The sequence below is a fragment of the Condylura cristata genome, unplaced genomic scaffold (genome assembly GCF_000260355.1).
Source record: "Condylura cristata isolate star-nosed mole 26May11 unplaced genomic scaffold, ConCri1.0 scaffold00029, whole genome shotgun sequence".
NCBI classification, from domain to species: Eukaryota; Metazoa; Chordata; class Mammalia; order Eulipotyphla; family Talpidae; genus Condylura; species Condylura cristata.
Window position 1 is genome coordinate 18396102 of NW_004567130.1, and position 15544 is coordinate 18411645.

A 15544-nucleotide genomic window follows, 5' to 3' on the forward strand; every position below is an offset into this window, starting at 1 on the left:
ACAACCTGAAGCCACCACATGAAACTTCTAGGGCTTGTCATCCACCAGCTACTCTCTCACGGGCTACAGATATAGTATTTCAGATATAGTAGCAAACACCCCAAACTGTTTTCCTTAAAAGATCTAAATGACCAGTTCCTAAAACTGACTTGCCAATTTTGGGAAAACTCAAATACAAAATTTCTTTGGAAAAACCAAAGGAAACTAAAACGTAAGTCACTGAACACACCTAAAACCAATCCTCAGTTCTGCCACTCGGTTCCCTAGTCAGAGAGCAGCAGGCAGCCAAGCTGATGTGCTTGCACTTCAATCATATTATTCTGAAAGTATAGTAACATTTCTGAGGCTTGTGAACAAGGCTGAGACCAAGAGTTAATAATGAGGAGGAGGCAAGACTTTCCTGAGATAGCTAAAGCTTCTAAAGAAACCACAACTTTAAAATCCCTTCCTACTGAAGGAGAGAGATATGATGCCTTAAGATTACTAAGAAGTCACTTTGGGTTGGAAATGGAAAAGGCCAAGAAGTCTACCGGTTGGCTTGGCAACATCAAGACGCTCAAATCTTTTCACTTTCAGAGACTGGCTACCATTTCAGTAACGCTGCCTGTGTGAACACCTATTTCACCTGCAGAGGTATCACATAAAGACAACGGTGTGGACCGATTCTAGACACAAGGCTAGCTCCTAACCACTGGAAGCAGGATGGGGTTACTCGGCGAGGTAAGCGCATGCTGGCAACTCCGGCTTTTACAGGGCACTAAGGACCTCGACCAGGATACCAGCAAGCCTGGTATCCATTAGGCAGATTTTTTAGGTAGAAAATTGTTTTGTCAATGTTTTAGGTAGTATCACTAGCTAAAACTCAAGTTACCTCACATTCCATCCGCAGTAATGCACCAAGTACAGCACCTCTCCACCTTCGACATCAGAATCCTTAATACTAGCTTCATACACTTTCTGAGCTTTCCCTCGTCCATACCGCACTTGGACTCGCACGCCCGGTGGGTAGCACTCAAACGCCGCTTCCTCGCCGGCGTCCTCATCTTCCTCCTCTTCCGCCTCCTCCTCCTCCTCTTCTGCTTCTTCATCATCTTCCTCTTCCTCTTTATTCGTTTCATCTCTTGAAAGGTTTAAAAAATTGCAGTTAATAAACGATACTTCATAAGTTTTTCAGTCCCAAACCACATATACTGATAAATCGTGGCTGTTGTTCCGGGACAGCAGGTTCCACGGGCATGGACTCGTCAGAGTTTCAATTTAGTATCAGAAACCAAAACTGTACGAGACAACCATGGTTACAAAAAGATACATTTAGAGAAACAAAGACTGAAAAATAAGTGCATTAAAGGAAAGTTTCCAACAGCCAGATGAACAGAAGTTGTGCTGAGCAGCAAGAAACTAGTTGAGGTCGGCTTTAACAATATTCTCACAGTTTTATTATAAAAATCTTTTTATTCACATCTCAGTTGACAAAAACACAGACCATTACACTTCATATCCATTTTCTGACCAAATTTATTTTTTATTCAGATATTTCCAGCCTCAGAATATTTAAAACTTTTTTTTTACTGGTTGACGGTAGTCTTAATAACATGAACAGTTGCTCCAAACAAACTTTCAAATGTTACACTAACTGAAAATACACTTCTAGCTCTCAGTAGAGTAACTATCAAATCAAGTTTTGTCTTGCTGCTCTCTTTACCGTATTTACTGAAAGCCAGCCTGCCAATACTCGAACTCTGAGGTGCCAAAGAAATAGCACAAGAGGCCAATTCCAAGTGAAATACGGCTACAAGCCAAACCTCTCAGCAGCAGCGCTGCAGCTGCTTCAATCTTCTCAGTATCAAGTGCTTTCCACAACTCAGCACTCACAGTCACTGTACATCAGTGACAAATCTGTAGTAAGTAAGTTAGAGAAAAGTATGCCTGTAATTATTACAAGTTTTCTCTTAAAAAGTATCCATCAACCATTTAGCTGACAAATGCATAAATGTCGTAAGACAGAATCACAAGACAACTAAATGATCAAGCTTTAAAAATTAATGTTTATATAAAAAGCCTCTCTCCACTGATAATTTGAATTTTACAGTCGTTTATACATCCTTTTTAATCATAACATTTCATCACCCTAATTCTATAATTATATAGGCAAAAGAAATAATCTATAAATAATGATACAAACAGCAATTTTTTTTAAATTCTCCCTCTTCCCCTATATAACTGAGTGAATGGGCTAGGGGGACAGACTAAAAGACTTGTGGAATTGTGTCTTTGCAAAAGGACCAATTTCAATTTTCTCTGAAATACATAATGAAGTCTACAAAGATTCTCAAGCACTTTTCTTATTTTAATAAAGAATTTATTTACAGGCAAACAAATAGCTTCTTAAATACCTAGTCAAAAGTATTTGTGATGATGTTAAAAATGTAAACACTATTACTGAAAATACATTAATATTTATATAATGAAATCATTATTAATAAGGCTAACAGTCTAAAAACTATTAGAAAGGGTGCTGTGGACAATAAACTTTTAATAACAATTTTAAATAAACATTTTATGTATGGTGTATAATTAAAACAGTTAAGACATTTTTGGGAAAGAACACTACTATTTTAAGTCATAATATGTCCCCTGCATTCGGGAAAAAAAGGAAATATATTCTGATATGACAAAAAAACCAAGAGACTATATATTGAAAAGGTTTCTCAAACACATAAAATCATTATGTAAGAGAAAAGAGAAAATGTGTAAGTCTAAAATGTTTTAAATGAAAACAAATGTTAACCTGCATCCCACGGTATAAATACAAAGCAATAAGCACAACTAGTAAACGTCAGTAGCAAGCACAACCCTACTGCAAGCAGGTAGCCAGGCCACACTTCTACTTAATCTGGACGAAAGCCTAATATACTGTATTATAAAACGTAGTAATAAAAAATATCACATTTAACATCAATCTCAGTCACAAATAAAATGAACTTCACTTAAATAACATACCAAAATAAAAAGAATCAATGTCAGTCAAGGAAAATAACCTACTCTCCCTAAGAATTCAGTGGCAAAATTAGAGTAAATGCATCAAACCAGAAAGAACACAATGCCAACAAAGACAGCCTTTGGAAGTATAAAAGGTAACCAGCATTTTAGGTTAAAGTAATTAAAAAGCTCATGCATGTAACACACATACTCACACGCGTGCGCACGCGCGCACACGACAAAGTCTTGGGAAACCAAATGTATCAGTATTTTCACCTAAATTTACACAGAAATAACAAAATTTCCCAATACAATGTCACCCTCCTTACAATGGAGAAACAATAGTAACTACAACAAAAAGCTACCATTCATTAATACTTAGGATGGGTCAGGCACTGAAATAGGTTTTTCACATAAGCCTGATTTATTTAATTTCTCATACCTGCACTATGAGGAAGAACATGGAAAATTCTTGGCAGTAGCTAATTAACTTACAACACGTTTATATACTAGAAAAATACCCACATATTAATTCTCTATAATTGTATGTAGTTTTCAATTGCACTTATCTAATTAAATTCAGAAATCAATTTCAGACATTCCCAAACACACAATACTTCTAAAGGACATCTAAAAATTAGGGCAGTCACACTAGAAAACTTTTATTTGTGTTATAAAACATTTATAAATAGTTATTTATGTATGTGTGTGTATGTGTGTATAGTTGAAGAATTAAAGGTACAAAGACCTATAAAATCTACCTTATGCTCATTAACAAAGAGCAAATACAGGCTATCAGATACCTTCCTTTCAGAAGATGCCCCAGAAATGTCTGCTGACTCTAAAATCACATCTTTATGCAAAAAGCTGAATTCTCATTAAGTTTCTTTTCTTTTCCTTTTTTTTTTTTTTTTTTACAAAAAGATTTATTTATTTATGCATACAGAACTGGGGTACAGGCCAGAGGCACAAGGGAGGTGAGAGGATTCACTGGAGACAGAGTGGGGAGAAGAAGAGGCCGACTGACAAAATACATAGCTGAGGGGAGCAGAGGGCAGGTCAGGAGAGGCTTATTGCACCCTGTGGGTTGCCTCCGGAGCCGGGAATCGAACTCACACTGAAGTGGCTGAGGCTCACTTGCAGTGCTGCGCTTTAACCCGTTGTGCCACCAGGGAGGGCCTCCCATTAAGTTCCTTAATAATCGAAATAAGTGTCCAGTAGCAGCAAGGAGTACTTCAAATAAACATTCATTTATACAGAAATAGAAACAAGTGTATATAAACAAACACTTGTACCATATTTATCTAAACCCATTTCTTTTCTTCCACATTCATCTGCATACTATGGCCAAAATTTCAGGATACTAAATGATCAGGAAAATTTAGGCAAAAAGTTGAATACTTATAATTTTTTTTATTAGTTGAATTGTCTCCCTTAACAGTAAGAAATAACTGAAATATATATTTACACACACACAGATAATAAGTGAAGTTCTTTTATTATATATATTTATCTGAGCAGTTTTTTTCTCTCTCCTGCTTATCTACCTGCATGCTGTGGTCAGTTTTCAGAAAAATTCCAAAGTGATCAAAAATATTTGGCTGTATTTTTGGGGGGGGTTGTATTTTCTTAATGGATCAAAACAATGAGGATGCTTAGGTTTTCTAAACCTCAGAAATAGTATAAACTATCAATGACCAGTTATAAATTCAGAAGTTCACTGGCAGTGCATAAGTTACAGTGCTAAATAATTCATCATTTCAAAGTCACCAAAACAATCCCATACAACTATCACATAAAACATAACAATTCTGGCCTTTAAGAAACTAAGTATTAGCACTTTTTTATTATAATTTTTCACTTAAGAAATGAAAACAATTCTCAAAACTTAGAACCAACATACATCTACAAACATTAGAGAAAGCCATCTCCTCAAAATTAATATCTGGTTAATTCAGTAGAGCTTACTGCAGCAAAAACTACTTTTATGTAGATCAAATTCTTATAAATTTCCATGATGAGAGCAAGAAGAATGGATCAAAGTATGATCTTTTGTGACAAACTTTCATTAGTAGGGTCTCTGAAGGAAGCAAATGCTATAAATAGTACAAATTGCTCAATTATTTGATGTCTTATCAATCAAATTTAGATTCATACATATATACAAAGAACAAGTCACAAGAGTGCAGACAAAATGCATCTTAACCAAAAACAAATTTCTTACCCAGATTTTGCTTTTTCTTCTTCAGCTTCTACCTTTATGCTGAGGGACTCATCTACCTCGGTTGTCTCATCGTCTTTATCTTCCAAATTTTCATTTTCTTCTGTTGTTTTGACGTTAACTTCTTTTTCCTGATCAGATTGTGCAGGTATAGATTCTAATAAGTTCTTTTTACTTCCCTAGGAAAAGATCAGAGGAACTAAACCAACAAAAATAAAAACTGTCAACCTAAAACCATGATCTAACTGCTGTTAGCTGTAAGAAGCATACAAACCAGTATCAACAATGAGAATGCTGCCAGTTATTTTAAGAAACTCACCATTCCTAAAACATTGGGCAAAAATAGTTAATAGCAGCAAATACTCATCTCATTTAAAATTACTACAAAACCAGTACTTGATGAAGAAAATGAAATAAAAACAAAGTATAGAACTATACGAAAACATTAAGTATAAAACCTCCCAGAAGACAGAAAGCGCAGCAAAGAAGGCGAAGGAATCTATTCACAGTCTGATTTACCAGGGAGGGTCTGATATTTTCCTTCCTTTCAGTAGCATCCTCAGGAGGCATTTCTTCTTTTGGTACTCTGTCTTCCTCCTCTTCTACCTTTATGTCTTTGATCTCTGGTTCATTCTCTTCCTTAACTTTTACTTCCTTTGCATTTTCACATTCCTTACATGGCTTGTTAACAATCTTCTCTGGCAATGCCATTTGAAATTCAATGTTAGCTGACCTACAGTACTCCTCAAAACCATACAAGTATCTGGAAACATGAAAACAAATTACATTTGGGGAAAAGTTTCAAAACACTAATGTAGACTTCATGATTTTTTTTTTTAAGATTTATTTGTGCGTACACAACTGGGGTACAGGCCAGAGGCTCAGAGGAGGTGAGAGGCTTCACTAGAGACAGAGTGGGGAGCAGAACAGGTAGATCAATTAAGTACACTGCTGAGGGCAGCAGCAGGCGGCTTAGGAGAGGTCTGCCATGTCATGTGGTCACCTTTGGGGCAGGCGGGGATTGAACTCATGCAGAAGTGGCTTTAGCTTCTTAGTGTTATGCTTTAACCTGCTGCGCCACCAGGGAGGGCCGAGTTCATGATTTTTAAGTCTGTGTTCATTTTTTTTTAAGTCTCAGATATTAAGTCATAATAAAGTCAAATTTATTATAGTTCAGTGCTTCCCAATCTGTTTAACCCAAAGAAAAGCTTTTCAGAGAGAAAAAAAATGTTCATTAAAATGACTGCTAAACATGAAGATAGTAATTATTTTTTTTTTAACAAATGCAGCTTATTAAGTATTATTAATAGCAGCTATTTGTTGAGTACTTCTTAAATGCCAAGCATTAATTCTTTTAGTGTATGTAAAATCTCATTTAACCATCAAAGTAATTCTATGAGCAAATAGTAATACAAATTCCTCTTTACAAATGAGGAAACCGAGGCTTTAAGAGAACCAATAAATATGGCCCGAAGGTACAAACAACTCATAACTGGCAGAAGCCAGGATTCAAACCTGCATTTATTTGATTAAGGTTGTGAATTTGAACATCCACACAGCACTTTCCAAATTAACAACAAACTATTCTCAACCAAAAAACTCACAGATCTAGTAGAATACAATCTAGAAAATATTAGTAATTACGTGACCCAAAATTCCTGATTTCCTCTTAGGAAGGAGTAATGGTAGATTCTAACATGCTTTCTAGGTAAGACACAGGACAGAGCTGTATTAGTGCACCGACTTACTTTTTGTAAGCACACTTGACGTTATACCCCGCAGCTGAGTTTAAGACAGGGATGCCCAGGTCCTGGTAGACTTGTTTCCACACGGCTCCACTTTCAATCTAGTGGACAGAGTAAAGGGAAAACTCCCACATGAAAAGGTGTGCATAGAATACAACTCCACAAGCACAGTGTATGCGATATGCTTACATATATTGGTTCTAGTCTCACAAGAGTGAAAATATTAACCTCAATGGATTAGAAAAACTGGATCACAACATTCCAAACTAAGTTTTACTTCTGCCGGCTGTTGTCCTCTCCTTTCCTTTTTCTAATGAACTTGCCCCACTGAAATTTTAAAAATAGTAAGAAACTCACCAAAACAATTAAGCAGCTCACTAAATGGGGCGGAAATATTTGCACTCCTTATTAGCTCTGACGAGGCTGATACCCAGGATTTACAAGAAATTATCACAACTCCACAAACATGGGCAGAGCTGTTAGACAGGGACTTCTCCAAAGACAGACAGACAGACGGCCAACAGGCACGTAAAAAAAAGTCCATCACTATTAATCATCAGGGAGCTACGATTCAGAACCAGTGACATATCATCTTAACCCCTGAGAAAGGTGCCCTCGCAACCTGCTGCGGGTGTTAGCCTGCTCCGGCCCTATGGAAACAGAAAGGGGTTTCTCAAAGTGGAAGAATGCGTCTCCCACTGGGCCCAGCAGCTCCTCGTGCACATCTCTCCCAGAGAACACAAGACCGCCGCCGCAGAGGGACACGTGCACGCCTGTGTTGGCAGAAGCACTGCTTAGCACAGTTACGCTATGGACAAAACCGAAGTGCCAAAAACCAAAAAGTGGATCAGGATGATGTGGCACAGATACAAAATAAAACACTACGCAGCCATTAAAAAAGATGAACGTCTGCCATTTGCAACAACATCAATAGAACTGGAGAGATCAGCTAAGCAAAGGAACTCAGCAGTAAAAGGTGGACACAGAGGGTGTCCTTCATATGTGGGATACAGAGAACAAGACAAAGGCCGACAGTCTCAAACCAGCAGTGACCCTAGATCTGACTGTACAGCATCAGAGGCTGCTGGGCCGGGAGGGCAACAATCAAGTGGAGGGGGGGCCGATGGGCTGAAGGGGTGGAGGCCTGAGCAAGGACTCCATGGTGGGTGGGGCATGGAAACACACCTGCAAGGAAAGGCCCTGACCGCCAAAGCCCAAACAGCACTGTACCCCAATGGTCTTTCTTAAATAAACATTTATTTTCTCCTGCGGAAGCTCTATTTCATGCACTTTCCATGTTTTTCTCCATCTATTTTTATGAATAAATTTTAGATAAGAAAACATACATATGAAAATCATTTCACTTTTGATTTAATACTTACATTATCAAATCCTCCAAGTTTGTGTACAAGTCTGAATAACTTGAAGAGATTCAAATTCCGATAGCCAAGCACAGGCCGTTTGTTTATTGGTGTGCCTATTAAACGCAGGCAGGTTAGAGCCATGCTTCAGTTTTGTTTAGACTTTCAAATGACTCAATTATTAGCACCAAATATATATAGTGCAAGAAAAAAGCTCCTTATTCATCAAAAACACATGTTTACTACTGAAGCTCATTTCATTTAAAACTTTTTTCTCCTATCAGGTTCCTGAAATTTAACATTATTACAACCCCCTGTTGAAGTAAGGAATAAAACCAACAAAGCCAAATAAAATACTAATAACGATTTTAAAGCTCAGGAAAGAAAGCCTTATATAACTGAAAAACTTTAAATATTGATGGAAAACTTATTTTTATGATTCCTTATATTTTACTAACATACTAATATTCTAAACAATGATTTTAGAGTTAAGCTATAGTTCTATTGATTGTAACACATGAAAACACAGGGCAAAAATACTAGTCAGATGATCAAACCACCAGAGTGTAGTAGAGGGACTAGCAGGACAGATGTACACCTAGAGAACCATCCAAAGGAAGGCACGACTGGCCCAAGCGTCATATCTAAGTCTCTCTTTATAGAGTTTACCCATTTCCTTCACTTCTTAATTTATTGTGTACTTAGGTGAAGCTTAAGAGCACGAGACAGCTTTCTGCCTCTATCACTTCCTTTTCACAGCTTTCTCAGGAGAACAGAAACCATAAATGGCCCTGAGTGACAGGCCATGACTGCTGGGGGTCAAGTTCATCACTGGAGATTAAAGGTCTGCACTAACTTCTCCCAGTCTGCATTTTTGAACAGTAGTAGGCAGATGCAATAAGCTAAATCAAACTGCCTGGAGAATGTCACTTCCCCATTTCTGGCTCTGTGTGGATGGTTTACTTCTCTCCGCTTCACCCAGGGTTTGTGTTCTCTTTCACTCACTATCACACAAGTTCAGCACATGGTGATTTGGAACAGGCGGCTTTTCACTAAAGGCATCTGTTTAGACGCTACTGGAACGGTGCTATTCTGCACTGTTCCCATTCTGCACTGTTCCCAAGCATAGGGTTCTTTGGGAGCCCATGGATGGGAGGACAGGAAAAATACAGTCATTCCACTTACAATGGCAGATACTATGTTAGGTGCTAATGACTGGCTATCAAAAATGGCCAACTATAAGTATGAAATCAACTACGTTCTTAACTTTTTAATATTTATTTTATGCATACAGGCCAGAGGTGCAGGGGCAGTAAGAGGATTCACCAGAGACAGAGTGGGGAGCAGAACAGCAGCGGGCAGGTCAGGAGAGGTCTGCTGCGCATGTGACCCATGTGGGTCACCTCTGGGATTGGGGCTCGAATTCATACTGACGTGGCTGTGGCCAGCTTGCAGTACTGTGTCCTAACCCATTGTGCAACCAGGGAGGGCCCGAAATCAACTATGTCCTATGCCTTAAATTAATGTCACATGTTGAAGCTCAATTTAAAAAATGAGCTATGATTAACAGTGACATAAAACATAATGAACAGCATTCTTATCTTTAAAATATTGTCTATTTGCTACCTATAACAATGATAAATAGAAGAAAAACACTCACCTCTATCTTCCATAAATTTATACAACTGCTGAAGAAAGTTCTCCCTTTCTTCTGGAAATGGTTCTATTTCTTCCTAATTATAGTCACAGAAGGAAAAAAAAATGATTTCCCCCAATAAGCATTTTAATGGTATCAGCAGATTTCTAGATCAACAGCAAAGACTAATACTCCCTAAAATATTTCAAAGACTTTTTACAAGAAAACGAAAAAAAAAAAAACAGCAAAACACAAAGAAGTTAATACTGAGCTGTTCAAAACCAGAAAAGTCTACATCTAAAGCAAAAATCTTTGCTTTACAAAGTATGGCCTAACAGGTATCTCTACACTGAGAATCCCTCACTAAAGTAAATTCTCACATGAGAAACAGGAAGGTGGTTCAGGAACTTTGACCGTTATCAGAGATCTACTTGGCACATCAGGGCCGCAGGTTCAAGAAGACCTACTCTTACTCAAAGCGGGTCAGGATTCAACATGGAGACTCTACTGCTCCTCAGGGACTACGCAAGTCTGGTCCCATGGGCTGTGACTGTCAGTATCCTGCAGCACACTCAGCCAGACTGTACTTGTACTTCAAGCTTAGCGAATCAGTAAAGTGGGGAACAAACTTGATCTACAATACCTGAAGATTCAGACTTAGGAAAATCTTCAAGTAATAAAATAGTTCCCCGATTATCAATTACAAGGGAGGGACTAACTTCTTGCTGCTGTGGCCAGGGGCTGTGGCAGTAGGTCCTGAAGCAACCTGCAAGGAGCAGGGTAGTAGGTGAGATCGAAGAACTCATCGGTGCAGTGACCATCGTCCATTACCAAGCATTTAATGAGCGCCTGTCAGGGGAGGCACGTGCTGGGTGCTCAATCAAATAAGAAACAAGCCCACCATAGCACCTGATAGTACAGAACAGGGCTACGAGTACTGCAGAGAAAGATGCTCACACCACGACACCGAGGCTTCACAGTTCCTCTGGCTGAAACACGCACCTCTATAGTAAAGCCAGGCACACTCTGCCAGCTGCTCTGCCAAATGAGCCATCACTCATCTAAAAGTCACGTGCCTAATGTCACCATGTGCGTGAGATTTGCACCTTGATTTTAAAAGCTAGTACAGCAGAGGAAGACAAGTGAAAAACTAAAATAAAAGACATGCTGAAAGCCTATTTGGCTTGCAAGTTGGACTGAAAGTAAATGACAATTATTACTTTGTTTAGATTAAACCTCTATTTCTCAACTTAAATGTGGACTATGAATTCTGGGTTTTGTTAAGGTAGTCAGATATTAGCCTAGAAAGTCAATTTTCCAGATATTATCTAGTATCCTAATGGTACAGTATTTAACTTTCATAAATTACTAAATTTACTCTTGACGCAAACGTTTTTTTAAAAGACTGACTTATTTATGCACACAAGAGCTGGGGTACAGACCAGAGGTACAGAGGATTCAGAGGAGACAGAGTGGGAAGCAAAACTGGTAGACTACTGAAACACACTGCAGAGGGGGCAGCCGAGAGACACGGGGTCTGCTGCGCCCTGTGGGTCACTCCCTGGCCGGAGATGGATCGTGTGCTGCAAGGGCTGGACAGCTTCCCAGTGCTGAGACTTACCCTCCAAGGAGGGCTTTGATGCAAACATTTTTAAGTTTACACTTAAGAAAATGTTTAATTTGAAAACCAGGTATGTTTTTACAAAAGACATTTGCAAAACATAAATCTGAACACCAAAAGTCTTAGTAATTAATATTTACTGTTCATCTGTTACATGTTACCTACTATGACGAAGATTTTGAGTATGAATATAGTAATAAGCCAGGGTCCTTACACCCTTGAGAAGCTTACAGACTAGTAGGGGAGAAAGCTAATGGACAATAAATATATTTATGTGTATGTGTACACATACAATAAAGTATGCTCAAGCAACAAGAGGGATTTACACTAGCAAATGGAGTGACTAACTTCCTGCAGATGAGGGAGGTGATGGTTCTCATTTCCCTTGAGAGAGGCGACATGTCACAGGGCTCTGAAAGTGAACAGGAATGGCCGCGGCGAGCTGAGGGAGGAAACGGAAGGGCACGGCAGGCCAGGCGCTGGTGCGTACACAGGCGAGAAGTGGCAAGGTGTGCAACCCGATGCTGCTACTCACAAAGTCCAGAGTGAGAGGGTATTCCACAGAAGTGATGAGGAGGGGAGAGAGACTGGTCTATAGTGAAGCCTGACTTTCAAAGTGGTGAAAATTTTGAAGCAAGGGATTAACTGTTCATTTTAGAGTTTAAAATAGCAAGACAGAGAGAAGACTAAAGCTGGGAAACTTTTACCCTATACGTTACAACAGCTTACTATATCAAAACAAACTCCAAAAACAACCCTATTTTGTGAATAGTTGTTAACTACAGTTAAATGGAAGAATTTCATAACTTACCTAGAAAGTATTACGTATCATTGACAAATTGTTTCAGTCTCCTAACATCACTGAATGCAGCTCACTTTGTGGTCAAATAAAGCAGTTTTCACTGTCTGCCCCATTCACTTCAGAACTTTTAGGAAGTTGTTCAACAAACCACTAGTGGAGGACAACCTGCAACCTGAAATTTCACGGACTCCTAGCTATTCCTGGGCCTTCTCACGGTGAGATCTAAAGGTCTGAATGATCTACCTAGGACTATCCACCCATTTGTAATAGATAAAATGATTCAAGATTTTCTGAATTAGAGATATTAACCTCTGCTTTTGCATTAATCATTCCATTAATATGAGATGGAAGGTATGTTTCATACTTTTGTGGATGTTTTCAATAGATTATGCTGATGCATACATTATATGAAGTGATAGCTACTTACACAGTGCCGAAAAGTATATGAAGTTTTGTTATGTTATATAAGTATTTTCTTAATCTGATGAATCAAGGCCCAGGAAGATCATGAAATATTCTTGAGTTACTGGAATAATTTTTTGTAATCTTTTTAATTTTATGAGATCGTATTTCTACCTTAAGGTAGGCAAAGAAACTATGTGATATTATATAATGACTACCACAAACAATTTTATTACAAAATATTTCTAAGACTAAAAATATTTGTTATTAATGACTTAATGCCAAATTCCAACAAACTGCAACTCAATTTTTAATTTTAAAAGGCATCAACTGTTTTTACTTACCTCCTCTTCACTGCTATTATCCTCCTTTTCTTTTTCATCATCTTCTTCTTCCTCTTCTTCCTCTGCTTCACTGCTAGAACTATCTTCTTTTAACTCAGTCTTCCAGTTAGCAGGAATAGTTTTACTTTTGTGAAATTCAAGAGCCTGATCAAAGGCTGCAAGAGATCATGAAATATGTGAACTGTAGATAAAGACAAATGATTCATCTAAACACATTAAATAATCAAGAAAACTACTGTGTGGATACTGGTGACATGTATAAAGTGCTGTGTCTCACACACTATGTCAATTACTTTTCTATGCAGCAACTCATTCAATCCTAAAAGTCTATTCACCAGGCACTTCATGTAATAGATTAAAAAAACACTACTATTACTGGTAGATAATTTCTAGTCAAGTAAATACTGAAGCAAAGAGCAGTTTTCTTCTTAAAAACTTAAGCATATCTACTGCCATTGACAACTTTAAAATGTGTAAATTCTTTATCACTTACTCAAGACCATACACCTATTATAAACCAAGGCACTGAGGCATTGTAATAAATATACATTATTGGACATTTATTGTAAATATATTCTCTACATTTCTATTTAAATATGAACTAAGATTATAATATAAAATTAGCAAGACAATTACTCTAATTTTACAATACATGGAAATAAATTATAACCCATAAATTCTGGAAGATTCTTAACCAGGCAAAATGAAAATGAATAGCTATTTACAAGGCCAAAAATCAAGTAAGGAATTTGAATTACAGCGTTTTCTTCAATAAAGTATAACTACTATTATATTTAGTGAGAAATGCCAAACCAAAATTACTTTTGTTCCTGTTTCTATCACCCTCTGGAACCAAAAATTTATTTATTAGACAAAGGTTAGACTATCCAAATAGTTGATGATAGAGTTCTTCCCACTTTTAGATTACTGCCTTCAATTACAAGCTTAAAAAAAGTGAAAACCTCTAACAAGACACATCGTTTTACAAAAGTAAATATAAAAAAAAGGTAACTTAAAAAAATTAGAAGCAATGAAAATGTAACATTCAAAGCCATTCACTGGTTTTTAAATCAACTATATTACAAAATCACATTTACCTTGTTTTAATACACTGTCAGACTTTGGTGTGGTGTCACTTGTAATTTCATGAACATCTTTCCTTGGTACTGAAGTACTATTTTTTTTTTTTAATTTAACGAGGGAAAAACACAAAATACAACAAGATTAATTAAGAATATAATCACACTCCGCAGAAAGACAGCAAAGTAGCGCTTTTTTCAGTGATATTGGCCGCACAGATACTATGCTAAGCAGGATGCTAAGCCGTGATCATGTACAGAAGGACCCTAACTAGAAGGTGTCTTACAAGTCAAGTGTTCTCAAGCATCAGAGCCCCTGCTCAGTGCAATACGAGTAACACCAACATACTGAAAGTAACAACAAAGAGCAGAGCACATTAACCTGATCATAAACGTCAAACACTAAGAATTTTTTATTTATCTTGAGTTAATCACAAGAAATTTCTAACCTTAAGATTGGAAGAAATGTATTACTTCATAATGTGAATGTTGTTTTAAGAGAGTCTTTCAAACAGCACTGTTGCTGCTAAAGCAAATGTTAACAGCACACTTCTAATGTACATAAGCAAAGTTCTAATCCACAAATTAAAGTTTTAGATGGTACTCCCCAACCGTAAAAAGTGAACATCACCCACTGGGAGAGGTTCTAACATAAAGATAACATCTTTCTTGCTTTATAATAGTATATCATCAGTTAGCCTTTCTGCATTTGGTTTACATGAATTTATCCATACTAGCCTGAAAATTATTCTAACTACCCTTAATTATTCTACTTAATTTCTATTTTAAAAATTTCAAATATGAACAAAAGTGGATGGAATAGTGCAATGAAACCCTGTGCTTCTATTACTTAACTACAATAACTGTTAATATAACTTAATTCAGTACTTCAACTATATACCTATTTCCTCCTACCACAAGGGGATTTGTTTTTGAAACAAATCCCTATCATTTTATAATTTGCTTTATGATGTGTCATTCTGGATCTTTAAAAAAAATTTTGAATGTAACTATACAATTATCACACACACAAATTAACAATAATTTACAAATATAAAATTTGCATTTAATTTGAACACTCAAGTATCTCTACTTATCTCAGTTTTGTTTAAGTGGGTTTCATAGATTGGTTTTAAAAATTACATTTCAGAACTTGAAAGCTCAAACACTAAATTTTAAAACATTATGATCCTTTCATTCACCCAATAAGGCTCAGTATGAAATATATGAATTTTATAGTCCTACAGTTCTTAAAGAAAAAAGGAAAATTTATAACTCAGTTCTAAGAATGGTGTACATGAAGTTACTTTATTAACATTCACATTTATCTATCTATAGCAACCTAGTAACCTAC

At 37.0% G+C, this 15544-nt stretch overlaps 1 protein-coding gene across 1 annotated transcript in view; it reads right to left on the minus strand.

Moving 5' to 3' along the window:
- ARID4B (AT rich interactive domain 4B (RBP1-like)) overlaps positions 1-15544 on the minus strand; it is a 96505-nt gene that overhangs the window by 28174 nt on the left and 52787 nt on the right. The window contains exons 9-16 of the mRNA XM_004690729.2: positions 14209-14285; positions 13112-13266; positions 9967-10039; positions 8328-8422; positions 6949-7046; positions 5720-5963; positions 5204-5379; positions 872-1120 (exon numbers count right to left, since the gene is read on the minus strand). Of these exons, the coding sequence (XP_004690786.1) occupies positions 872-1120; positions 5204-5379; positions 5720-5963; positions 6949-7046; positions 8328-8422; positions 9967-10039; positions 13112-13266; positions 14209-14285 (1167 nt within the window). The remainder of the gene's footprint in view (positions 1-871; positions 1121-5203; positions 5380-5719; positions 5964-6948; positions 7047-8327; positions 8423-9966; positions 10040-13111; positions 13267-14208; positions 14286-15544) is intronic.